The sequence below is a fragment of the Colius striatus genome, chromosome 19, assembly GCF_028858725.1.
Source record: "Colius striatus isolate bColStr4 chromosome 19, bColStr4.1.hap1, whole genome shotgun sequence".
Lineage (NCBI taxonomy): Eukaryota > Metazoa > Chordata > Aves > Coliiformes > Coliidae > Colius > Colius striatus.
Genome location: NC_084777.1, coordinates 2390633 through 2416501, shown reverse-complemented (window position 1 = coordinate 2416501; position 25869 = coordinate 2390633). Strand labels below are relative to the sequence as shown.

At 37.5% G+C, this 25869-nt stretch overlaps 1 protein-coding gene across 1 annotated transcript; it reads right to left on the bottom strand.

Annotated features, from left to right (window-relative positions):
• Positions 1-296: 296 nt before the first annotated feature.
• Positions 297-25425, bottom strand: C5 (complement C5). Its single transcript, XM_010203729.2, has 41 exons — positions 25322-25425; positions 24141-24333; positions 23101-23263; positions 22461-22531; positions 21806-21897; positions 20583-20665; positions 20253-20343; positions 19844-19949; positions 19033-19159; positions 18592-18707; positions 18164-18364; positions 17391-17594; positions 16723-16932; positions 16394-16543; positions 15782-15911; positions 15420-15485; positions 14683-14883; positions 13932-14022; positions 13555-13631; positions 12793-12932; positions 11932-12153; positions 11330-11390; positions 10667-10756; positions 10184-10396; positions 9959-10034; positions 8932-9091; positions 8378-8473; positions 8056-8227; positions 7050-7255; positions 6155-6307; positions 5781-5843; positions 5265-5346; positions 4690-4747; positions 4284-4386; positions 3486-3560; positions 3283-3388; positions 2995-3081; positions 2544-2633; positions 1917-2000; positions 1008-1146; positions 297-737 (listed from the first exon to the last, which is right to left on the bottom strand). The coding sequence occupies exons 1-41, from the start codon at positions 25384-25386 to the stop codon at positions 608-610; spliced, it is 5043 nt and encodes a 1680-aa protein (XP_010202031.2). The 5' UTR covers positions 25387-25425; the 3' UTR covers positions 297-607.
• Between the last annotated feature and the right edge of the window lie 444 nt (positions 25426-25869).

Below are 25869 nucleotides of genomic sequence, written 5' to 3'. Positions count from 1 at the left end.
ATGTCTTTGAAAAGTTCTGAGTTGTTTGGGGCAGGGGGAAGGCAAGTGCTGGTATTTATAGGAACTATATGGAAAGGATGTTCTTGTGCTCCCTCTGCTGTTCCTGTCTCGGGGGAAAACAGAGTCCTTCAAGAGCTGCATATATTGCAAATACTCAGGCCTAGATTGAAAGGGGAGTCATTTGTCTTGGCACAAGAGTTTTTCAAAAATAAAGCAGCATAGTGTAAGAATTAAGGATAAAAATCATGTTTTAGTAACACATCAGATTTTAATCCTTCTGAGTGTTATTCTGGCACAGACAACACTTTCCTTGTTTTTACAGTTGATCCACTTCACTTGATTTCAAATGCCTTTGCAGTGTTTATTCTGCATTATTCTCCCATCCATGCTTAAAAAAAAAAAAATCACACTTGGAATGTTACCATCTCATAAGAACATGGCTATGAAATACAAGCAAAGACCATTTTTCAAGAGGAATTATTAATGAATAATTCATGAAGCTGTGTTGATGGATATTAACGAAGCTTGGAATGAATTACTAAACAAGTGAATATTTTTGTAGTTGAGATTTTATCTATATTTTTCATTTATAAGTTCTCCAAGTCAATCAGCAGCCACTGATGAGGAGATCTTCAGCAAAATCTTCCATGGTATTTAAAAACTCCTGACAGAAGGTACATGCTGTATTTGAAGGCCACCACTCAATCCAAGTGTTGGAGTCCAAAGGGTACTGGAATCTAAGGAGACAACAGAAAATGGCCATTTGTTGCTAAGATCTGTGGAGTAAAATGTCAAACTGAAAAAAAACCCACAATATGAAATTGCTTTTTGTTTGTAACTGTGTTTTAAATGTAAACATCTGAAAACACATTGTGTAACTATTGGTCAAATTAATACACAATTGATTTCATTTTTAATGTGTTACACAAGAATTCTTACAAACACTTGCCACTTCCCAGCACACTTTAGGATTAAATCTCTTCATCTTCTGCTGGTAAATTACTTACTTGAAAGTGTAACCAATGCTTATCTTTAAGGCTTCTTTTCCCATGATCAAATACTGTTCTCCTGGGCTCAGTTCAACACCTGCACAGCTCTTCTTCTTCACAAAGGTTATTTCATTATTCTTTTGAGCAAAGGCTTGCCCTGAAGTTGAATATGAAGAATTGGAAAATTTCACAGAGGGAATTTCCAGTAACTCCTGTGTTAGACAGAACCCACCCAAATGTTCCACAGCATAGCCAAGGGATCTACAGACCACTGGCTACAGAGCAGGAAAATTTGCTGATGGAAATCATGTTTCTCATCAAAGAACTTGAAATCTGAATGGTAAATAAGCCTCATGCACAGTAAATAATTTTACACTCATTATAAGGACATATTAAGTGCTTAAACTCAGGGGAAAAACAAGTGAGTGCTTGAGTTCCACAGGACCTACGAGCAGCCACCTTTCCCAAAGGTAAGACAGTCACTGCCCAAGAACATTCTAAAGTCCTTTCTCTCAGAAGCAGAAACATGCCCAGCCTACAAAAACCTGAGAAAAGTTAAGCCATGGCATACTCTTGCACACTACCCCACTTCAGCCACTGTATATACAGTGAGGGAGGGCATTCTGTGGAATGAATAAGACATTTAAACAACAGCTCACAACTGCATCAACTGATTATTGGAGTATATTCACCTTTTGTCACCTAAAAACCATTTAACTGATTACAGTTTAGGTTTATTAACAACAGCTATAAACGAGAAAAGCTGTTTAAAGACATGAAAGACTGTCCTTCTCCTCAGAGGCTCTACTTGAGACCATCGTTTTCTATGGAAATTATTAGTTTGATGATTTTTGTCAACTGCTTTAGTGGTTTCAACCAGACAGCTTTTACTCTAAATAGTTAAATGGATTAAGAAAGGACACTCACCTCTCTTATAGAGATCCAGAAGAGTTGCAGAATACTTTACAAAAGAACCTTCTTCACTGCGAGATAAGATGTTCACTTTATAAACTGCAGAGTAACACAAACCAAACTTTTTGTCATTCCTTGTTCCTGCAATACATGCTGTCTTACAGATGCTCAGATGGAGAATGGAACATCCCTTTTACAGCACTAATTTCTGGGAAAATTATGACTATAGCTATATACTGTGGGGCTGAGAAACATGAACAAGTTCTGCCCATGCTTCAACCTGATGGAAGCTCTACCCATCTTCTCTCCTGATTCCCCACAGCTTCCTCTGATACCAAAGCCACGTGATCATGTTAGAATAGTACTCAAGCAAGAGAAACACAGTGCTTATTAGCAGAACTCATCACATCAGGCTCACTGGTGCACTATCTCTGCTGATGTGACTTATCTAGCAGAGGGTATGGGCAGCACCAGCTCTTTGCTGCTCCAGTATGTCACCTCCATATACCATAGGCTATTGTCACTCCTACTGAGTTTTAATCACTAAAGATCTAATTGGAACAAAATGTTTTGTAGCAGTAGTAAAAAAGTAAACATTCCTGTCAGAGCATGTGGAATAGGTAATGACAATTCAAATATTACCATATGCAATATCATCCTGACATGCAGCTTCTCTCCTGGTGTCAGCAGTCACTGAGCGATCCAGCCTCTCTTGTACTTTACTACACTCAGCTACATAGAGGAAGAAAACAGAGTAGTGTGAAGACAACATCATCACATGTCCTCAAATAAAACCTCTACCTGTCTGGGATAATCTGCTGTAACTGAGAAACACCAGAATTAAGGGATTGTATACTAGAAAAATGAATATTTAAAGTACAAAATAACACCCTCAATCACCTGAAGTTAATCCAGTCAGACATCCGTGATCATGCTGCACACATCTCAATTCCATTTGGTTTGTAAATGTAACATTTTGAGAGGACAACAGCTGTGTTCTTATGAGGATTTTTTTCCCTTGTGTTCAGTGTGGTTTTGTCCTATTGTTGGATTTCCCACAAGTGAAATTGGAAAATGTTTTTTAAAAGTTTACCTTCCATGCATTTGCATTCATCTCCTTCACACAATCTCACCAGTCTCTCATTTCCATAGGGGTTATAAAGCACAGTGCACCTTTTATCTAGAAGATCCAAAACAGAAATAATCAACACCTACAGAAAATCAAAGTCCAAGAAGTTACAGCACTGAAATTGTGAGTGGAAAGTTACCTGAGCATAAAACAACAGGGACTAAAAAGCTGTTGAGGAAGGAAAGATGTAGTATTCAAGGAAGAATAAAGAGTTAAAAGACAAACATACATTTGAGGACATGGAACACATACCTGGTGCATGATATTCATACACAGTGAATGTGGCAGGATTCAGCATTCCAACCTGGAAAAGCTCACTTATTCGGAACTCAACACAGAGAAAATCATCAGCTGGTACCTAATTTGAAAGGCATATGAATTAAAGAGCTCTAAAGGAAACAAGAGTATTCCAAAGAGTTAAAGTAGTGCTTACAGTTATGAAAAGGGTAACATACAGAGTCTATCTGCAGAATAACATGCCCATCTTTTATCTCATAATCTGCTATCAGCTGATCAACTCCACTTGCAAGCTGTGGGGGGAAAAACAGAGAAAAACCTTGACACAAATTCAACATGATGGATAGTTTTGAAGGTTTTGCAATCAACATAATTCTGAGACATAAAAACCCCCTTACTTTTGGGCTGCCTCTTTTCATACTCCTTTTTTGGGTCTTCTTTTAAGAAAGTTATCCTTTTACTCATTGCATGAAGACAATAAAGAACTGAGAAGCTAATTATCCTTAAAAGAATACTTGAGTCAGTGTAGAGTATCCTATTGAAACCCTCCAAGTGTAACTGTAAGTGCCTTTAACTAAAACTCCCATGCTTGTCAGTAGGAGCTGGATGAAGACAAGGCACTGCAGTTAAGATTCAGTTCACAAACTTTAACCAATTTGTAGTTGGGTGTGCATACAAACAGCATTCCCCTTACAGTTAGCAGATACAGCATCTCTGGAGGCTGATTCATACTATCCCAACACAGACAACAACCACACTCTATCCACCCTTTTCTTTCCACTAACATCAAAGGAGACTAGATGTCAAACTTTAACTAGATGTCTAGCTTATTTTATCAGAAATCCATGATCTAGATGTAAGTAGATTATTCTCATTATTATTAGAAGTGTTTAGAGGCAATGAGGATGTAATGACATAAATCTGCACTACCACTCTAAGAGAAAAAGATGAAGAACAGTAAACACAGTTCTCTCAAAAAAACTTCAGTAGAAGAGAAAAAGTTCTCCAATACTTACAGTAGATAAGTCTTCTGTATTTGCTTCCACACCACTAACCAATCCTATGTCCATCACTGCATGAGCAGACCCTGACTGTGGCTCTCTCGTGCTGGGCCTATACCTAAAAGAGATAAAAAAAATAGTTGTAGGTAAACATAAAAAGAAATCTTCAAATGGGATCCCAGAAAATCCTAAGGAAAATCCTGTCAACATTTGTACCACAGTAAAGCCCTAATGAAACAAAACCATGGCGGCTCAGAATTCCACCTTTGCAAGGAGGGACTTTGAATGTTAGGAAATTCAGGATATTTAGAACTAGCATTTAGTAAAATGAAACCTTTAAATGCAAAAGGATGGCTCAGTTCCTGGGCAGTGGAAAAACCAACCAACCAACCAAATCATAGACCTCATCAGCTGGACTTACTTTGCACAAGCCTCCAGGCGCCTGAGGGGCTCACCATCTTCACTCCTGTAACCTTTTCCTATCAAGTAAAGTCAAAGAAGAAATTTTCTCAGTCTTTGGAAGCAGCAATCCAAAATTCTCCTCAAGCATCTTCATAACTGAATGATAATTCTTTAAACTGTTTTGGTGGCTATTTTTATAGGAACTTACTGTCTAGCCACAAACAAATGAGATTCTTGGTCTTTTATAATTCAGGGGAAGTGACAGCTTTAATGCTTAAGGTAGTTTGTTATATACTTATGTTATTAAAACTACTTGATGGCAAAAGCTCAACTGCAAAAACTGCTCCATAAATAAGTAAAACTGCTCCTAACAGGAAGATATGAAAAATGAATACTACTCATAAAAAGGCAATAGTTTCATGGAGGGCTAAGAATGCTTCCAGCAATGTCTGTACAGGTTTTGCATTTAGAAAGTATCAGGATTTATTCCAGTTTCATGCCTAACAAGAAACACTTAAACAAAGACAGATTTTTTTTCCTCCCTCCCTTGCACTGACCTCAGTAGTAACATTTAAAACAACATTAACACTTTACCATTATCTCTCTTTGGAACAATCTTCAATTCAAAGTTGCACAACTCTTCAGAAGTACCAATCGTGTTATAGACTGTCCTCACCTACAAACAGATCACATAAACCTGAAGCAGGAAGCAGTCCTCAAAGTAATTCTTCAATTACTTTGTTTAATAAACTGAGAGTAAGCACCAAAATAACAGAGAATTGGGCAATTTCTCAAAACTGGTCAGTAATTTGGGTCTTCCCTGTTCTCTGCTCAAGAGACAGGAACAATTGATGGACATTAAAACTTAGTTGATCATCTGTTTAGATTTATGGAACATGAAACCTCCAGTGAAAAGGAAGATCACAACATCTCCTTGGCCACAAGTCATGCAATGGGCTTGTACTTAATCTAAAATAGAGCCACAGTACCATCCATCCCTTCAGGTCAGGGAACAAAGGGAATAGTGCATGAGAAAATCCAGCTTCCTTTTCAAGGTTAAAAATCAAAGAAATCAGAGATTCCATTTAAAACAGTGGGTTGCACACTTACATTTACTGTAGCTACACCAGTGCTGCTTCCAGTGCTTACATATATGTCATCATCCAAAGGTACCTGAAGGATTGACATTAAACAAAGGCAATTCAGGTCAGAGCATCTGCTTGTCTTCTCTACTTTTGAAATACATATTAAGGCCTGATGCTACAAAGAGATTCTCCAAACTATCCTCTTAGGAACATGCATATAAATGGATATTCAAATGCATTCAATTCAGCAGATAAACAAAATCCTTCAATATTTGCTGTATCAAGTTCCTACCAGTTTATTGAAAGAAAAAGGTACTTTAGCAGCAATTTCAAAGTCCAAATAATTAAAGTCACTAAGAATTCTGCTTTCATTTATCAAAAGTGACAATTTTCACTCACTGTCATAGTTCTTCCCACGAAATTGTCTTCTGTCAGTTTAAAGACGTACAGGTCTCCATGGTTTTTGTAAGCTACCTTAACATTCATGTCCAAATTGAGCCGCTTGACAAGAAGCGAGTACTCAGTCAAGGCCTCAAGGGCATTAATTGTGTCCTGCCAGAAGTCAGTTAGAAATAATTAATTTCACAAATTAAAAGGAGTGAAAATATATTACAAAGCAGTTAATTTTCTGCCACTGAAACATGCCTGCAAATAATAGCCATTACCACTTGAAGAGCTTAGCAGGGTGTCAGCAGCACACTTAGCACATGGTGGTAACATATTGAACACTATACTCAGACATATTTGTGCAATTTACAGAAATGCAGGCAAGTACTAGAAAGGAAACAAACAGCAATAAACACAGCAATCAAATTTCTCCACAGATTTTGAAGAACTCTTAAAGAGGGAGGTTGCAAGAACTGGGATATCCCAGCGTGACTAGTTGAGAGTGTGTTAGAAATCCATCAACCTTCACTTGACTTTTAATGCAGACTAACAGTTTTTACAAGGGAATAATACACATCTTACAGTCTGTTCTGTTTTTATGGAAAACAAGAACAAGCATCATGTCATGGGACAAAATATTCTGTTTTATAAAAGACCTGAGAAAACAGTTTTCCTCCTGTGATCCACCTCATCCAGCACATCTGGGGCCAGTGCAATCAGCTTGCAAAGTTCTATTTACGACAGGCTTCATGACAAGAAGTCACAGTTGCCAGAGACAAAGAATATCAACAGAGTCATTTGATACTAATCCCATCCGTAGGGTGCTGCATTTGTCAGTGTGCCCAACTAATGTTGTTAAGCTGTCTCAGATTTTAGTACTTGGGGAATAAAATCTTTAAAGTCTCACCTGAGTTGAATAAAATCCTCCACCATATCTTTGTTCTTCAGACAACCATTTGATGATGGGATCAGCATAGTTTTTGTTCCCTCTTAGCAAAGCAGTAAGCACGGCATATGCTGTAGTTTCGACCATTTGTGCAGTCACAGGGCTGGGACTGTGCTGCCCTTGTGCTTTGAAAGTGCTTTTCCAAAAGCGATAAATAGGAGGGTCACCTACAAATGTACCAAAGACAGGTTTCAGATTGAAACAGCTCTCCCCCAGAGGAGCAATATTGTCTACTCAGGTCAAAGAGAAAAGGAGGAATTCACCCTATATTTATCAGGAGATACATTTCTCTCATGTCAGTAATTTTGCCATCAATACCAGCATCACCCAAGCATCTGCTGCGTATCCAAATATTGCTGGTCTTGAACAGCAACAGAGCAGCCAAACTAATGGAATACAGATTTAAGTTGGTTGGGGTGTTTTTTAAGCCACTTGCAACAGACAGGAAGAAGATTTTCTATTCCAGTACAAATCATTACTTGGCAGAGAACAGTCTGATTCCCTTGCCTGTGACAAAACACACTAAAAACAGAACATTCACAAGACACCGCGAAGCCCCTTATCAACCTGTGAGACGTTCAGAAAACTGAACACAACAAAGTGAAAAATTCCACTCTGAGCCAAGGAAGAGAGCAGAGCTATCACAAGGAAGAAGAGGCAGACAAAAGTGATCCACCTGCATAAAAGGAAAGCCTCTAGACAGAACAAACATGATGCAATGAGGACTGGCAGAAGCCTCACTGACTTGCATCCTGCTGATGACATTGCACTGTTGAAAAGCTGAAAGCAGGATTCAATCTAGCAAAAATGCTGGGCTACGTGAGACTCTCACATGAGACACTTAGGCCAAAGCAAGCACCACTGGAATTCACTGTCCAAGTGGTGCCATAAGGTTAAAGAACTTAGAAATCCTAAAAGAACAGCCTGAGTGGCAGCTAGAGCACAGGCTGAGAGGATGGAACAGTACCTATGACAGACGCTTCCCTCTTCAGTGCAGAGAACGCCGATAGCGCAGAGCGATGGTTCAGATCCACCAGAGCTAAAGCATAGGAAGCTATTGCCATGGTAAAGGGGCTCTGAGCAGACTGCACATTTTTCATCAAGTAATCTCCTGCTTTACTTTTAGCATCATGGATTTTCTGAAAAGGTAAACAGGCTACAGCTTACACCTATGAGACTAACACAGCTATCAAGACATTAGAGGTGTTTACAGCATCTTCTACCATGTGTCTTATTATCAAGTGATCCAGAATTTCAGCATTGCTGGCAGAAAGAAGAAGATCCTTTACCTGAGTAGGGCACATTTTAATTGACTTCTCAATTCCAATAACAGAAAATGCTGTGAGATACAAAGATTTTTCTTTAGCTTCTCTAGGTAATGTACCCTACAAAATCAAATAAGTAAATATGGTTAAAGAGAAACAATAAGTAATTGCAATAAATAGAACTTTTTACCATTAAAGTGAGGAAACAAATAGAAATTCCTGTGAGAAATTTGGTTTAAGCTGACAATAAGTTTACTGTTTAGAAGGTAACAACTTATTTGTAAGAAAGAGACCAAAATATGTAAAGTTCTTGGCAAGTCAGGACTGTTATATTGTAAAATCAACTTATTTTTCTAAATATGAAGAAGTGACAAGCAGCTAATTCATCAGGAAGACAGAAAGGTTTGCAATATTGTGCTGCTCTCCAGCTTAGTTCAGAAAAAGGCAAATCTGGCAAAACTATCTTGAACAGGTGTTGTGGTGAAATGTAGCTTCAAATACCTCACATTCCCCAAACACACCCTCTCCTGGTGATTTCAGCTGGTACTGTATACACCCAGAACATTTTGTTTTCGTACCTGTAGTTTCACTGGTTGGTAATCTGAAAATTCACTGAATGACCCATCTGGCATTTGACAGCTCTCAACCAACCACAGAAGTGAGTTACAAACAGAGATTTGATCTAGATTTACGTATTGATTAACTTGTCCGAGAATCCTTAAAGCAAAAGCTGTCAACCTGCCAGGGAGAGCAAACAGATGCTGTTTGTTTGGGTTAACAGACACTACCACACTGGGAGAAGTTAGACATGTTTGCACTGTTTATGGCTTAGGCATGCTACATGCTCCTAATGTTCAAAGAAATATTGCAGATTAACTCTGAATTTAACTTATCAAATGGGCAATAATTACTCAAATAATGTTAAATTAGAAGCCATTTCTGTCTTCAGGATAAGAACTCATTACATCCCCAACAGATTCCTTTTTCATAAGCACAGGAAATGAGGAAAATGCCTTAGAAGCATCTTCTTCCTTCCTTCTATAACCCAACAGCTTGTATTTGTCAATCTGAAAGGCAAAATGGTGACTAAGACACTTTGTCTGCTTTTCAAAGGCAGATTCTGCTTTCCCCACACAGCACTACCCCTCCTGTTTGACAGTCTTTAAACATCTTGTGTGAACACAAGGTGTGTGTATTTTGCCCTTCCTCATGTCCCTGTACCTAGCTTTCCTTCTTCAAACTTGGGGTGCAAACTTTGGCTGAGCTTATGACTTCTACAAGAAATCAAAGTCCTTTTGTAACATACAAAGCCCAAATTAGAGGTTTCAGAACTGAACAAAATCACACAAACTATGTCAGGTATGTCTGCTCCTAACCCTTGGCCCAGCTTGGTTGTAATGGTGGGAACTATGGACATAAACAAAAGATTCAGCAAGTGAAAGCAAGGAATCAAAAGATGATATTCAAAGTTGTAAGCAATCTTTAAATCTACCATCACCTCTCATGTTTACTAGAAGGTATCATCCTTTAAAAATCAGTTACAATATGAAAGCAAAGTAGTAAAACAAACTTTTTCCATGCTGTCTAAAGACTTCTATAACTCACCACGTGCTAGCCAGCCCATTCTTCCACATGCTGTAGGAGAAGTTGGGATTTCTGAATGACAAGACACTCACAATTCCTAAGGGATATATTAGGAAGAAAATAAGTTATAAAAGGAGATACACATTAGACTTGTATTTGCTCACTCAGATATATTGTCTTTCTCATTCAGCAAAGTTTATGCACCTCTACAACTCTAAAGAAAGAGAAGAAGCTGTATTTTAATACCTTCTTTCATCTTCCTCCTCATTTGAGTTCTTGAAGTTAAAGTTCCAGAACCCAGTAAATGCCAGTTATTGGACTCTTCCAAGTAACGAAACACATAAAATATTGGGGCAATATTCATAAACTCTGCCTCTGCACTGCCCCTTGGCAGATCAGGAAGAATACTAAGACCATTAGGACTGAGGACTGTGGCAATCACTTCACCCAGAAGATGTCCTGTGGAAAGAAAACCACAAGATTTATTTAAATGAGAGATCAAGAAAGTGACTCCAAGGGCAGAATCTGACTGACACTTGTAAGCAACCATTCTACAGGAAGTATTTAGAATTCCACACAACAAGGCGATTTGCAAAGCTGTTTCTCAAAAGAAGGAGAACTTAGGAATAAAATCAGTTAAAACTGAACAAAGAAATGCCAAATAGGAGAAAAGGAACATATAAACAGAAAGCACATATGCAACAGACTAAAAGGTTCCATTTCACTTACCTTTTACACTGACACTTCTATCAATTTTTGTTTTAGGGACCAGATTGGGGGGGATTTTGTATCGAAATTCTTGTCGCCGCTTGAGTGAACCTGTAATTGAAAATGTGGAGATACATAGACCTCATGCACAGTCTCAGTCAATAGATGATTCAGATGAGATTTAGAGATTACAACTACCTGAAAAGTCATGAGCAAAAATATCTGTGATACTTGAAAACTAGAAATACACCCAAACACACATGGGAACCATTCTCAGCCTTGGAAACAGAACTGATGCAAACACTTCCATCTTTTGCCTTTTTAAATATATGATCTGGATCTAAACTTTGTGGTTTCAGGTTCATCTTTGCTTAAAATGAGAACATACTCTCTTTTCATTAATAAGGCACTTGCTAATTGGTTTTCAAGCACAGGGAAAAGCTCAGTGCTAGATCACAGTCAAAGACATCTTTCCTTTAAGACATCAATCCAAGCCATGTTTTTTAAAGACCAGCTATTCAGAGATGGATTTGTTAGTCAATGAAAGGACAGGAAATCCTTGGAAGGGATATCAGAAGGATATTTCAGGAAGGAGAAGTGCCATTTTTTTTCACATTACACGACACTTGATCATCATGAATCACGAACATGAAGAAATAAGACATGGACAAAAAGCTCTCTTACCATAAACACCCTGTGGATCCAAAGTGAAACCAGCGTGGAGTTCTTTCTTAATGCCTTCTGGCTGAAATCATTAAGAAGAAAGAAGTAGAAATGGAAATCACTTTGGCTTAATTGGCTGAAACAACAGTCTAAAACTGTAGTACTTTTGCCTTTTCAACCACAAAGAAAGAGGAAGTTTTACTACATCTATTCCACATACATATAAATCAATGCTCCATCTCCCCAAATTCTTGAGAATATTTAACAAAAGGTTTGAATAAAAGCTTAGGAAAGACACAAAAAGTGTCTTTCAGTGAAGCATGTTTGAGAGGTTGAAAATCTGAACCAAATAGCTTGGAATATTTTCCTTGCTTATTAAATTATAATCCATCCATTTATATTTTAAAGCCCTTCTGACTGTTCCTATAGTCCAGGTTTAAAAAGTGCACACTCAAATAGCCATGCCTTTTTGCCACATGTCAGCAAATTCAATGGCATCAGGTGACATTCTAGATTCTGATAACATTAAAATAAAACAAGAAGTATTGATCTAACATATGTTTTTCTTGTGGCTTAATATGGAATCCAAAACCCCTCAAAACACTTGGATTTTCTTTTCTTACCATTACACGTAAAGTTTTAACTAGAGTCTCACTGTTCCTGGCTGTCAGCAATGTGAAGTTGACAGTGTGAAGACCTAATTCCAAGGGAAGAATTTTGAATGTCACTGGCAACGATGAACTTCCCTCCAGATTCTTCAGGTGACAACTGTGTGTCCTCGACTCAGAAGCTGCAGAATCTCCAAATGAGCAGATTCCATTTCCAGTTGCTATTTCAACACAGAACTGAAATGTTGAAAGATTTTAAATGTTTCACCTCCACAACACCACCAGAGAAATATTAAAGGCACTGAAATACTATAATGAGTGCTCTATTGCTGTAATACTACTTTTTTGTTTACAATGAGTAAGTCTCACTAGCTCTGGAATAGGTATTACTTGCAGCAGTCACACTACTGTTCTTTAGCAACACCAGGGAACCACTTTCCTAGCTTTCACAGACACATCTGCTTCATACACACACCTTTGTATACTTGACTTTTTTCAGTAATAGGTCTGCACTTTCTCTTGTATTTCCTTAAAATAGTCCTTTTACATTCAATCCCTAGACAATGAAACCTGTGAGCTCTGGAGCAGGTCATTCAAAAATCCCATTGCTTCTGGACATTGTGTCCAAACAATTGGAAGAGAAAAATTGTGGTTTCAACTTTCAGACAAAATTGCTTGGGGAAAGCATGACACTATGGCAATCAGTGGAAATGAAACAATGATTTAATTGCTACATAGTTATGTAGAACACACATAATGCCTGGCTAAAGGGCTGGACAAATCAGACCCAAAGATCTATTTATACTGAATACATGCAGGGAAAATGGGGTTTTTTTAGTTTATGATGTTAATCTTTCCTGTAGAACCAGAAATTACCTTAATTGCAGAAGCTCTGTGGTTATAGACTGATCCTTTTAGCTCAATTTGCTCACCTCGCACCACCGAGTAAGGAACATAAACGCTCAGGAAGATATCTTTTACAACCTGCAACTCCAGTGGTGCAGCAACACATATACCTAAGAAACATAAAGAGCAGTCTGTCTTATCCACCCTCCTGACAGGCAAGTGGGCACACACTTGCCACCTTTACTGATGACTTGTCATTTTTCAATATGTACTCTGAAATTGTCCAAGCTTTCTAACAAATGACCGGGCTCCTGCTTCCTGTTCCAAGCTGCTGTCTTCCATTCTTCACACACCCTGGCTGACACCAGCTCTTTGGGCTGCTTCTCCTCCATCTTAAAGTGAGAAACAAATTTTCTGTTTGGACTACCATATCTGTAGGAAAAAGTGTTTTTCGTCTCTCCTCAAGTCCCTGAGCTATTGACAGCTGGACACTGTACAGTTGTGCCAGGGAACAGTCACTCATTATTTGTGCTTATATTCTTCTCAATACTTTATTCTGGGCTCCTGTCAACACCAGATAGGTTTTGTTTTCCCAGTCACTGACATTCACAGCAAGAAATTAAGTAATTTCCTTTCCCTAAAGGAAATATTTTTATGCTTTCTCTTCCTTTTTATCAGCTAGAAAATGAACATTTTAGAACATGTGTCTGCTGCAATGAAAGGTTCTGCAAAATCCAAACAGAAAAGCTTCCTAATTCTTTAGCTGCAATCTAATTAGGCTGCAGTACCTACCTTTATCAGAAATGCCAACACCTTGTACTTCCCAGGTGGTCAGTGAGTCAGGCAAGGTGACAGACAGAGTCTTTGACCTGTATTTAGTATATTTATACATTATCAATGGCCATCTGTTAACACTAACAGATAATCAACACAAAGACAAGACATGTCCGGAGCAGAAGCAAAAGGAAAAGTGACCAAACAATCTGGGCACCAGACAGCATATCCTATGTGGAGGGAAACGTGGCAGAAATAGTTTGTGTAAGGCTGCATTTTAGCACACACCTCAGGTACAACTAAGGCTACCCAGCTTACCTCAGGCTTAGCATTTACTTTCTGCTTAAGCAATAACTAAGTGCAATGTTGATTAACTGATCTGAGACAAGCAGTACCTTGGAGAAATTTGGTGAACTTCCCATAACCAGCTTTCAGGGAAGTAGCTTCGAACTTCTGCCTCATCCAGTTCAAAGAAACTTTCAAAATCTGAAGGACATAAATAAAGCAAGTAAAAAATCCCAGTGAAACCATCTGCCAACAGCCTTCACCAAAGGCTTCATCTTTTCATACTGGTACACTGTATTCTGCTTACTTGCCTCAGGCTGGTCCTGATACTAACCTGAGCTATCTGGAAAAAGGTATCTGAATACCCTAAATCAAAACAGTCTATGTTAATCCCATCTCATCTATTTACACATGTGAACACCTGTCCAATATCCAGACAAATGAACTTGCTAACAAGCAATTAGAAGGAGAGAATGACAGACAAGAAATCTCACATTCCCACTGACCTTTCCTGACATGTGACCCTTTGGCTGTTTTGGGCCTGGGCAAAGGATTCAAATTTTGCATTCAAGTTTACTGTTGCCTTCAGAGGCAGTGATGCTCTCTTACTGCAGTTCTGCTTGTTCTAACACAGGTGAATAGAACAGAGACCTCAACAGAATAAAGAACAGCTCTCCTATCCCTCTTTAGTAGTGTGCAATCAATGTCTTTGGAGACTGGTCAAATTCTTTCTGGAATACCCCCGACAGGTAGTAGGGAGGGGTTACTAAATTAACAAAGCCATCACCTCTGTATTTACCCATATTCTGCTGGAAGTGTTTCACCACGTGCCCACAGGACAGTTAAAGCTCTGGTACTCACGCATTCTCGCCAGTATGAGAAGCTTGTTGGGCTCTTCCTCACGCAGCCTGTTTGCAAACTCACAGCAGTCTTTGAAGGCAGAAATGCACCTGGCGCTTCTGCGGATGCGCTGGGCTCTGTCGCTGCAGGTCTCAGTGACTGGATATGCTTTTACCCCAGACAAGCAGCACTTCTGAATTTCTGGATGGACGTATTTGGATACTGAAAATCACAATCAAAGCAAAGTTTTAATTTCCAAATGCATTTCCCTCATTGTAGTGAAGGTGCTGTTGAAATGTGCAGGATTTCAGCACAGGTACAGATTTGAGGATGAACGTGAAACTGTCATTTTACAAAGGCTAGTGACACACACTGAATCACAGATATAAATGACATAGGGAGTTGAATTACATTTTAAGATTTAACATTCAAAGGTTCTTGTGACAGGTTTAGTGCCTGGCAGGTGCTCACTGGGAAAGACTGCCATATGGTAGTAGCATTGTGAGTTTTCAGGCTATGTGTCTTCAGAAAAAAATTCCAATATATGCTGTACTTTAACCTTGACTTCAAACTCAGCACATGGCTGGGAGGCCTTATAAGTGGGGTCCTCTCTAAAATCATCTTCCTTTTTTGTCTCTCTCTCCACTACATTGTTAATAACAATGATTGCAAATAGTCAGCAAACACTCAGATGCTTGATTCGTAAGGGATGCGATTTCTGTTGAAGTATATAATTAGGAAAAAAGATTGTTTAAGACCTTGGTTGAGGATCTTTTCCTTGAAGTCAGACCGTTTGGTTCTTAAAACTTCATTGCAAGTTTCATCTGTCCAAAAAAAAAGTACAAAAGACATGAACTTTTTGTAATAGCAGAGTCCACTATAAAATAATTCTATCAAATCACATTCCAAATGTAGGAGGTTTTTTCCTGTATTTAATTACATAAAAGTATTTTCATTTCCATTACAGTTAACTGATCCACAAGTCAATGTTTTCTCCTTCAAAAATGATCAGTATATGCATTCCCTATCAATTTAAGTTTCAACATAATAACTGAGAGTCAAGATGGAATATTTCAGAAAAAAGAACACACAATTTTATGCCTAAAATAAAGGAACATACCTGCTTCATTTGAATCATCAGCATTTGCATTAGTTATAAAGGTAAGCCCAGCCATTCGGAATACATGGATGTTGTTCTGTCCCCCTCCAGCACCACACCCAAGGTCACTCTTTTCCAAATGTAGCATTATCTGAGGGAAAAACAAATCAGCAGCTAAGTAAAACATGGAAATACAAGATTTTACTTATACATCTATCTAAAATTCTACAAAGACTGAAAATATCTCTAATCCACTGAGCACAAAAGCATTTGCTGTACCATTCTACCAGTGTATTTTACAAATATAACCTGAAAAGATTATAGAAAAACTATGAAAGAGAATGTAGTCTCCATACCTCTTTGATCAAAGAGCTCTCTAATAATACAACCTGTCTTTTGGCCAAGTCTGAAGGGTTCTGCCTTTAAAACCACAATTTACTTTCACTGGAAATCAAAATATTGTAAACTGACTCTTGTCATAAGTTTGAATGGTCGGATTTAAACCAGCAACTTTTATTCTGGATTCAATTGCTCTCCTGCCTGTTTTCAGGTGTAGTGAATTCCTGACACATTACAGCTATTTGAATATGAAACAAATAGCAACTTGTTTTTCTTTTGTAGCTACCACTTAACTTTTTCCATTGCTCTCTTTCCTCTTCCTGGGACTCCATATAGTGCTTTGTCAATAGATGACAAAGCAACAAAGGAATTGAACTGTGTTTTCATATTTAATGAAACAACTTCTGCTGGTTTCAGTGTATTTTTGCTTGATTGCAGCTTAATCTGTAAATTGAAAAGAAATAATGGTAATTTTAAAAGCAATTATTCCCAAATAAATCCATCTGAAAGCTGACACTGGAATAAGCTGAGGAAGTGCTGAAGAACTTTTGTAAGCCCAAATTAAAACCTGACCATGAAACAAATGCACAACCACAAATTTTAGTGCCTATTTTGCTACTCACATCAAGACTATTCCCACATTTCTGTTCCACATTCAGCCAAATTGAATCAGCCACTAACTCTGCAGTTTTCTCTCCCATGACTATGTAGTAAACAATAAGACGTGCTGAAGGAACCATTTCTTGGGTTATCTCAAAAGCTAGATGTTCATATTCCAAATCCTTAATTCTCTCCTGAGTTCCAAAGCTTAATATTTTCCCTTTTGACAGGATCTAGAAGAGTAAAAATGTTGAAGAACAAAACATTCAAATGTTATGCTTCCTGTTTCTTACACACAATAGTCACTTAGATATAATCCAACCCACACTAAAGTGTATTTGGGACCAGCAGATCTAGTTCAAGGCAAGGTGGCTCTCTCCCTCATCCCTTAAAGTGCTGTCTCCATACATATTTCTCTTCCCCTACATTTCAACTCCTGAAATAGCTCGAGACTACTACCACTTGTTCTTAAATCCCTGACTATGTCAAATGAGAATTCAAAGCAATGCAGACTCAATATGCAACATAAACATGAGACTCGAGACTTTGCTCTAAGGCTGACACAGAGGCAGCTGTCTGAGCTGCACATGTTCTATGCTGAGGATAGTTCTTGATTGTTGAAGTTTTTCATCTACAATCATATCTGTTAAACCCCAATTCAATAGTGTATGTAGAAAAATCTGTTACTTACCAAATAGCTGTAGTGGTGTATTTTATGAAGATATTGACTATATGGATATATATTAATATTTATTACATTCCCTACTTCTAGTACTTTGTGGTTTGAAGCCCAGTCAATATATAAATAACTCTGACTTGGTGAAGAATAAGCTGTTGCTTCATAGGCTTTACGTGCTTGGTTTTCACCTGAAAGACGGGGATCTGCAGTTTTTACCTGGAAAGATAACAGAAGGTCTGAAGATTCGTTTAGTAAAGGAGGAAAAAAAACCCTCCACATGTCCTGACTTCTGACTAGTTATAGCACAGATTTATACTTGAGAAAACAATTACAACAATAAAAGCATTCTGCAACATAGGGATTAATAAAACATTATAAGTAAAGTCAAGATTTTCATGCTTTAATAAAAACATCAAGCCAAATACAAAATGGTAGGGTAGAAGCACATGCATCAAAAAGTAGAACAGAAAGGGTAATGATATGACTCCCTGCAGAGTGAGGAAAGGCCTCTCACATTTGTTCTCATGCAATTAATTTAGGTTTAATAATTATTATTACATAAATGTGACAAAGTAGGATATTTTGTTTCAGAAGGATTTAATACTTTAGTAGAGAAGTAATGCTTCATTATAGCACCTGCATTTCATAACTGAGTATTCATAATAGTCTCTAATTTTATAAACTCTTAACTTTTGAGTGTAAAGTCCTGCCATTAGCATCATGCATTCATAAAAGTACAGAATTAAACCCTTGCAGAAATATATTAATGGAACTATTTAACTCACTTGAAACTCTACTGTTTTGCTACCAGATGGGACATTAACAACAAACAAAGCAGTTCCATCACTCGTGCTTGTTTTTCTTCTCCCAGATTCTGAACTTTCTGATATCAACTCAGTCTCATCCATTTGCTCATTAAATGATTTTGCAGTGACAGTTACAGGGATGTTTCCAACAAAGTGATCTACTGTATCCTTCACCTGCACCTGTTCATCACAATAGATAAGATTTCTTATATGAATGGTGACATTTTACAGGGAGAAATCTTTCAAGTTGATAACCTGCTTCTACAATGGCAAGTCAGAAAAACGTAAAAGGTCAATGAACATTAAAAGTGTGTGAAGATCTGTAGCAATAGATACAAAAAAAGAATAAGGCCTCTGCAGGATGTGTTTTATGCTGTAATGTACAACTGCTGCTTATGTTAACTAACCTTAATGAAGAATGGAAGTCCAGGCTTCACAAAGAGAGGAGTAGCAATCAAACTCAATTTGTAAGGAGATACAGCAAATCTGACTCCAGAAAATTCTGCTTCACCACTGAGACCACCTAACAAAATATTATGCTCCTTTTAATAATCACATCCTAGAGCCTGTGTTCTCTCCACTTGTCTTCAAAAGGCAACACAATCTGTCTGTTATAATGAAGTCCTTGTATGTAAAGAGTCAGCTTCTAGCACTGTGGTGGAAACAAGCGGCCATAAAACCCCCCTTAATCACCAAACATCTTTAGTGGTGGATGGGCTGTTCTTCCTTATATGTTTTTGAAAGCAGGACTTCAGAATACTAAAGAAAGTCTGACACTAGGAAAGTTATCCATACAGGTTTACTTTCTAGTTTTGGTTACATTTGCAGATCCACTAAAAGCAGCTCACCTCTGGACTCCAACACTGATGCCACAATACATAAATATGACCCATCCAGTTCTTCTAGACTTTGCAACCCTATAGACCTCACTGCTTCCTTACTGTTAAAACTGATTTCAGCAACTCCATTTTCAATCTGGAAATAAAATGTAAATCATTATTTTAAAGTCAGTAATTTAGAAGTAATATATACACTACACACAAGTTCTAACTTCAACATGTTTCTGTTCATTGCCTAGTTCCAGAAGAAATTAAAGGTGGTGATGTTTTAATTAGAAATAATTCCTTATTCCCTAAAATTATTGATAATTAAACAACCAATGGCACATATTGCAAAGTCTGCATGCAGGCCCAGCAAGAGGTAGGAATAACACAGAGGTATCTTCACTGAAACAGGAAAGATAATGCCTTTTATCATTCTTCAATGACTAAGCCAAAAAGGCCAGATTAAATGAGGGAGGGACAATTGCTGGAGGAGAGCCATCAATGTAATGTTAATCTGGTTGTCTCCTATCATCATTTGGTGTTACTACATCACTCCATTTCATTTCTTTTGTTTATTCTGCAATAGGCAGCATAAAAGTTATTTTAGAGAAATTTCAGCCACATAGTTTGCAGGTTGGAATTACATCATCCCAGGTGCTGCCTCTGAGTTTCCTTTCTAGGCCCCTGATGACAGAAATGCTGATACTGAATACCTGTTGATGCAAACAGGGAGATGGGATCAATTCCCATCAAATTCAATGGGAAAACTTCAGTGGAATTAGAACAGTCCTGAACTAAGCATGTGAAATCTACACAAATTAGGCTGACTTCTTACCCTGGTTACGTGCATTGCGTGAGGCATCATTCTTTTTCCAGTTTCTTCAATTATTCCAAAACGAAGAAAAACATCAGCATTTGCAAGCTTTTTATTATAGAAATAGCTGAGAACAAAACAATACACATGCTTTTAAGATTAATAGCTGCAACAAAGCATTCATTTCTGAAGAAGTTTCTTAGGCAAGAGACAGAAAATAAATGTCTGTGTGACTTTAAACACTTTTCTTGAAAAACAAAAAGGGTTTTTTTAAAAGGGCCACTTAGGTGTCTTATAGAGCAGAAAGGATTGTGATGATGAGGCTGCTTGTGGAGCAAAGGAGGAAACTTCTGGACATGAGAGAATCATTCTTCAGGTAAAAGAAGAAGAAATGCACACAGATTTAGAAATGGAAGCCAAATTTCCTTACCTAGCCTTCACAACAATCCTGAAGTTCTCAAATTTGTCAGAACTAATAAAGTTACTTTCTGGCTCTATGATGATGGAGAAGCTGGGCATTGCTGAAAATTAAGTAGAAAAGAAAGCAAGTTTTATTAATCCAGTCTTACAGATACAACTGATTAGCCTGAAGTGACCTTGCCACTTGGCGTTACACTGCACCCCCACTGCTGTGTGTAAGGCAGCTAATGTTACTTCAGGCACTTCTGCATTTTCTTTCTCTGTCTTGTATAGCTGTCCTCTATAAATGTCACTAAAAATACAACTGAAAATGCAGCTTCACAGTATGGGCACACCTTACCATATTCCTTAACTTCGAATTCTGCAACAGCTGAGGTTACAAAATTTTTCTTATACCTGGCTTCAATCTTCCAAGTTCCATACCTACAAAATGCCAACAAGCAAACATTTCTCTGGGTGAAAATTAATGTCAAAGACAAAAAATTACCATTGCTACTTCAGGAGATTTCATGGTAACGATTATTCAGAGAGAAGAACTCTGCACCAAGTTTGTTCACATATTCAATGGTTGCTTTGAGAAGATTCTGCTTTGATATTTTTAGAATGATTTGAAACTGATTTTAAAGCACTGAAATACACTGGAAAGCAAAATGCCATTATTTATATTGCAACTACTGTCAGACTTTTTTTGGTTTATACTTACAAGGAGAGACACATTTTTAAGACTGCAAATACAACCAGAGTCAGTCAGACATTATTTGCCAGCTTCTTTCCCTTGTCAGTTCCTACCCCTGAGGTTAGACAAATGTCTGTTTGTTGCTACAACTCTGTTTCGATGCAGTGAGAAGGATTAGTACCTGTCACCTGTCTGATTCACCTTAGATAATTTTTCTTTGCCACAAGAAGCACTAAGAAGGCATTTGCTTCATTTCAAATTGCTTTACCTAAATCCACAGAGTTTCTACATGCAGAGCACACCTAAATGTGTAAATTTTCCTAGCTTCCCATTCAGATAGCAGATACTCACTTTAAAGGATATAGAACTAATTTATACCCAGGCTGAAATTATTGCTAATTGCATGGAATCACAGAATGGCTTGGGTTTGAAGGGACTCGTGAATCTTCAGCGCCCTCTCAAGACTAAAAGGAGAACTGAAGATACGTTTATTTTTATGCTGAATAATGAGGATTTGTATGAATACATTTATTAAATATTAGTATATTCCTTCCTTGAAATGAATACGTCTTTCACAGTGTTTCTATGTCTACAGTAGAAAGCTTTAGGTTTTATTAATCTTAATTTTTAATTCAGATTGACAAACCTATCACCTCTTAAATTAACGATTCATCTCCAGTATTTTCCCCTCCCTACACCTCCTCACTTTCATTACAGGGAGCATATGCCATCTATTTGAAAAAGCAGAGAGTAAACTTCCCACTTGGCTGTAGGAGACCAATGTCAGTTTGACCATGCACACTCTGTGTATCAAGCAAGACTCTGACAGCCTTTAAGAAAAGCCAATATTACAGTAATAATTCCCCAAAAGCATGAAATAAATCTACTTAGGATTAGGTGGAATCTTGAAGTCAGGAAAAGAAACTATTCCAGTAAAGTCTTCTTCTTCTAGAATATCCACTTTCACTCCTTCGGGATCCTTTAAATTACAACAGGAAAGAATCAGCAGTTACAAAGGAAAATCTTAATCCTGTGACTTCAGTAGAAGGCTGGCTGCAACACCTTTGTTGAAGAGCTTTGCCCATTTCACAGCATCAAAACACAAACAACTGAGACTGAAGTTCTGATGAAACATTTTACTGTGGTTCCAGGAGTTAAAAGCTTTTATTACACAATGCTTAAAATTGCTAAAATGTTACTGTAGTAACAAGCCTATTGTTAAACGGTAAAACATACAATATGGGAGACACTTATTCTACCTTAAATAACAGTATGAAAGTCACATGTTATTAAAATTCCCTCAAAAATCCTTTCTCCAGATACTACAGAAAGCTTTTTCCTTTTTTTTTTCTTTCCCATTCTGTAACAACTTCAGACCTGGGACTTGAAAACCTCTATCCAACTGTGAAAAGTCAGTTTTGGATCTTTTTAGGAGACATCTGGCTACCTGCAAAAACATCTAACAGCTTTATCCAATACTGATGGCAACACTGAAACACTGCTTTTGTGATCTACAGAATACTACATTTGATTACAACTTACCACAAAGGTCAGGACAGTTTCTCGCTGAGCTGGCCGCAGTTCTTCATTCAGAGAGTAAACCCTGACTTTCACTGTAAGATTTATTACAGTAAATCTCAAAGTCATACCATTAGAGAGATTGTAAGAACAAACAAATGAATAAAACCACCCAAATCCCACCTTTTGTCCCTACTATCTTTTCAAGTATATATTTTTAGTATAGAATGCTCTTGACCCTTTCTAAGTAGGATGTCCAAACAGTATTTATTCATGTCAGCAACAAGAGACTCTGCACCACCACCATTTCACATTGCATCATCCCAGTGAGATCTAATTGTTACCATCACAATCCTAGTACATCATTTTTGTAGGAAAAGATTCCCATCAAACCAATGACTCAGCCATTTCTTCACTAATACCTTAAAAATATTCCCAGGAATATTCCCATTTAGGGTGTAGAGGGCACAGATTGAGAGGATATGGGGAGAAGTGATTCATTTTATAGTTCAAAATATTATTCTGATGATTCAAAAACCTAAATAGTAGCCAATGGCAATACAACAGAGCCAAGAGTTTAAAGGATGTTTAAACCTCAATTCCTTGTCAAAGACAACAGACTTGAAAAATTCAGTAAGAGCCAAGAGAAATAATGTTTATTTACCTGACTGATCAGGAGTATAAACTGGCTTGTCTGTGTGAATAAAGAGAAACCCATTCTCAAAGGAAACAGGAATTTTTTTAAACCTTGTAAAATGTGGAGAAACAGCTTCCAAATACACATACGTGTCTGAACTCTCTGCTCTTGGTAAATCTGCTGGTTGAAGCTGGGGGAGATGAAACAAAGGTTTTTTAAGACTATCAAAATCTTGTTTCAAGTATTTTTCCTTGTGAGGAGTATCTGAATGGCAGTTACAATCCTGTTGTTACTTATCATTATATAAAAACATCAGTATCCATAGGGTTTATTCTTGCTTATATCACAGACCACAGCCTGGACTTTTAAGCTACAAACAGATACTTTGAAATGTTGCATTTATGTCCAGAACTGAAATAGCAAAGTGCAAAATCCAGTTATGAGGCTACAAGTGTACAATTTATCAGACTTCCATTTATACACATGATGAATTTTGGCCACACCAAAGTTTCTGTTGTGGTTGGTATTTGGTGAAGTAGCTATTTTGGCTTGAAAAAGGAAAACTAGGCAAGAAGTAAAACCTTCTTGGCTGTCAACTTCCAGTAACAATCTGTTTAGCTTCCTGCATTTTTTGCTTCAAGTAAATTAGTTAAATAAAGCTTTATGGTGAAATCTGGGGCCCTTTGGAGCTTGTCATTGACAAACAAGAGCAAGCCTTGAACTTCAGTTTAGTCACCATTTCAGCTTACTCTGAACACTCAGTTGACATATCTTGTTCACAGACAACACCTCTCCCTTCTCTCCCTTTCTAATTTTTAAAGTCATGTTACTATGATAACATTTCTAAAATACTTTGATTATATGTTTAACCTCTGTGTCATCCCTTTATACTAATTTTATCCAGACAAATTAAAATGTGCCAAACTACATGTGCCAAACTGAGAAATCATGGTGCTAGGCTTCCCTTCCCAGTTTAAACTACTGAAAATGTACCATTATCCCTTTTTAAAACACTTAAAACTAAACGTGACAACAAAAACATGACAAGAAAAGTCTGAATTCCTTACTCTTAAAGTTACAGAATCTTGGAATTTGTTGGCTGGAGTTAAAGAAATCTGGCCAGAAGAGTAAACAGCAAGCTTATCTGGAAAGCTTTTTATGGCAATATTGACTGGAAATTCCTTCTTATAACCAAAAGCTTGAACTACAACTTTTTCAGATGCCCCAGCTCGGAAGATCTTTGGTGCTGTAAGGATATATCTGTGTATAGAACATACAACAATAAAATGGTAATGCAGCTGTATTTCTTTCAGATTTCTTACTTCTGTTTGTAATTCACTTACACAGTGCTAAAGCAGAGCAAATAACCAGGCTAACTTCTTCTAAAACACTAGCTAAAAACAGTAGAGGCCCAGTCAGAGTAACTTCAATGAAAACTGCAATGTAACATGGCCAAATTACAGCTCAGGTAATGTTCATAAAGCTGATTTTGCAGACACATGAAAGGCTGTCTCCTAAAACAGGCTATTTACCTGGAAATAACCATTCCTTTTGCCAAATTCAAGCCTGAAACACTCATCTAAAGAGTACACTTGTGTAGTTTTCTTGCTAGTAAGGTTCTTACTAAAACTAACAGGACAACTGACAGCAAAGGGAAATGTGAATAAATATTTGCAGGATTACTCCAATTTCTTCAGTGCTTTATAAACTGAAATATGCACCATTCCACAAAAGCACAAGCCAGCCTCCAGTACACGAGCACATCAGGTGCCCAAAATACCTACAAAGTGTCATTGAAGGAAACATTTGCTATTCATGCAGCTTCTTTTTCTGAAAGGTCAGAAGCACTTAGCTTGGCTCCTCTCACTGTCAACAGATTCAAAAATCGAAAAAGCACCACTAAGCACAACTGCAAAACACACATTTAAGTAAAGGCTTTCATCATTTCTGTAACAAAGTATCTGTCTTCAAGCCCTACTAAAGCTAATGAGCTTTATTTCTTAACTTGTTTTGCATGTTTATCTTGTGGCAGGTAAGGAGATGACCCTTCCTCTCCCTTTGACTCAAATACATTCATTCCAGAAGCACCAGTCCTTTTTCTAGCATTACTTACACATATACAAGAGAGAATTTTGCTTGTAAAAACACATGGATTTGGATAATGCCCTTGATATTGCTCCAGTTCTGTATCTAAAATAGACACCAATCAAGTAACATTTGCAATAAATTCTATGTTTGCTTTACTTACGTTTTCTCTTGGCTAAAAGTTGTTCCAGAAATGAGCAAAACAAAAAAATATCTTAAAATAGTCATAGTGTCTTTGACAACAAACAGCAAACCATAGATGCTAACGATACTAGACTCAGCTGTGTTTGGTTTCTGCTGCAGATGAACAGAAATACCACAACTCAATCCACTCCCAGTTAATAATTAATTGCAGATTGTGTTTTCCCTGATTGTTATTGCTGCATCCCAAGAAAGCCAGAACAGCTAAGCTCAGGATTTAGTTCAGGATTTCCATTTATTGAGTGTGCCCAGAGCTGTCCTGTGTCAGTCCTGACTTTGTTTCATAGCTACATCAGAATAATAAACTCCAGAGGTAGCAAAAAAACACCCCTCCAAAAAAATTACATTCATTTTGTCCTCCAGAAAATAACTCCTGATTTAAATCAAAGTGATTTTAAATTTGTGTCTGAAGGAGGAAAAAAAAGCATTTGAATTATATCAAATACAATGTGTTGGTATGTTTTGACCAGAAGGTTCTGGATTTTGTCTTGAAATAGCTCTTGCAAATTT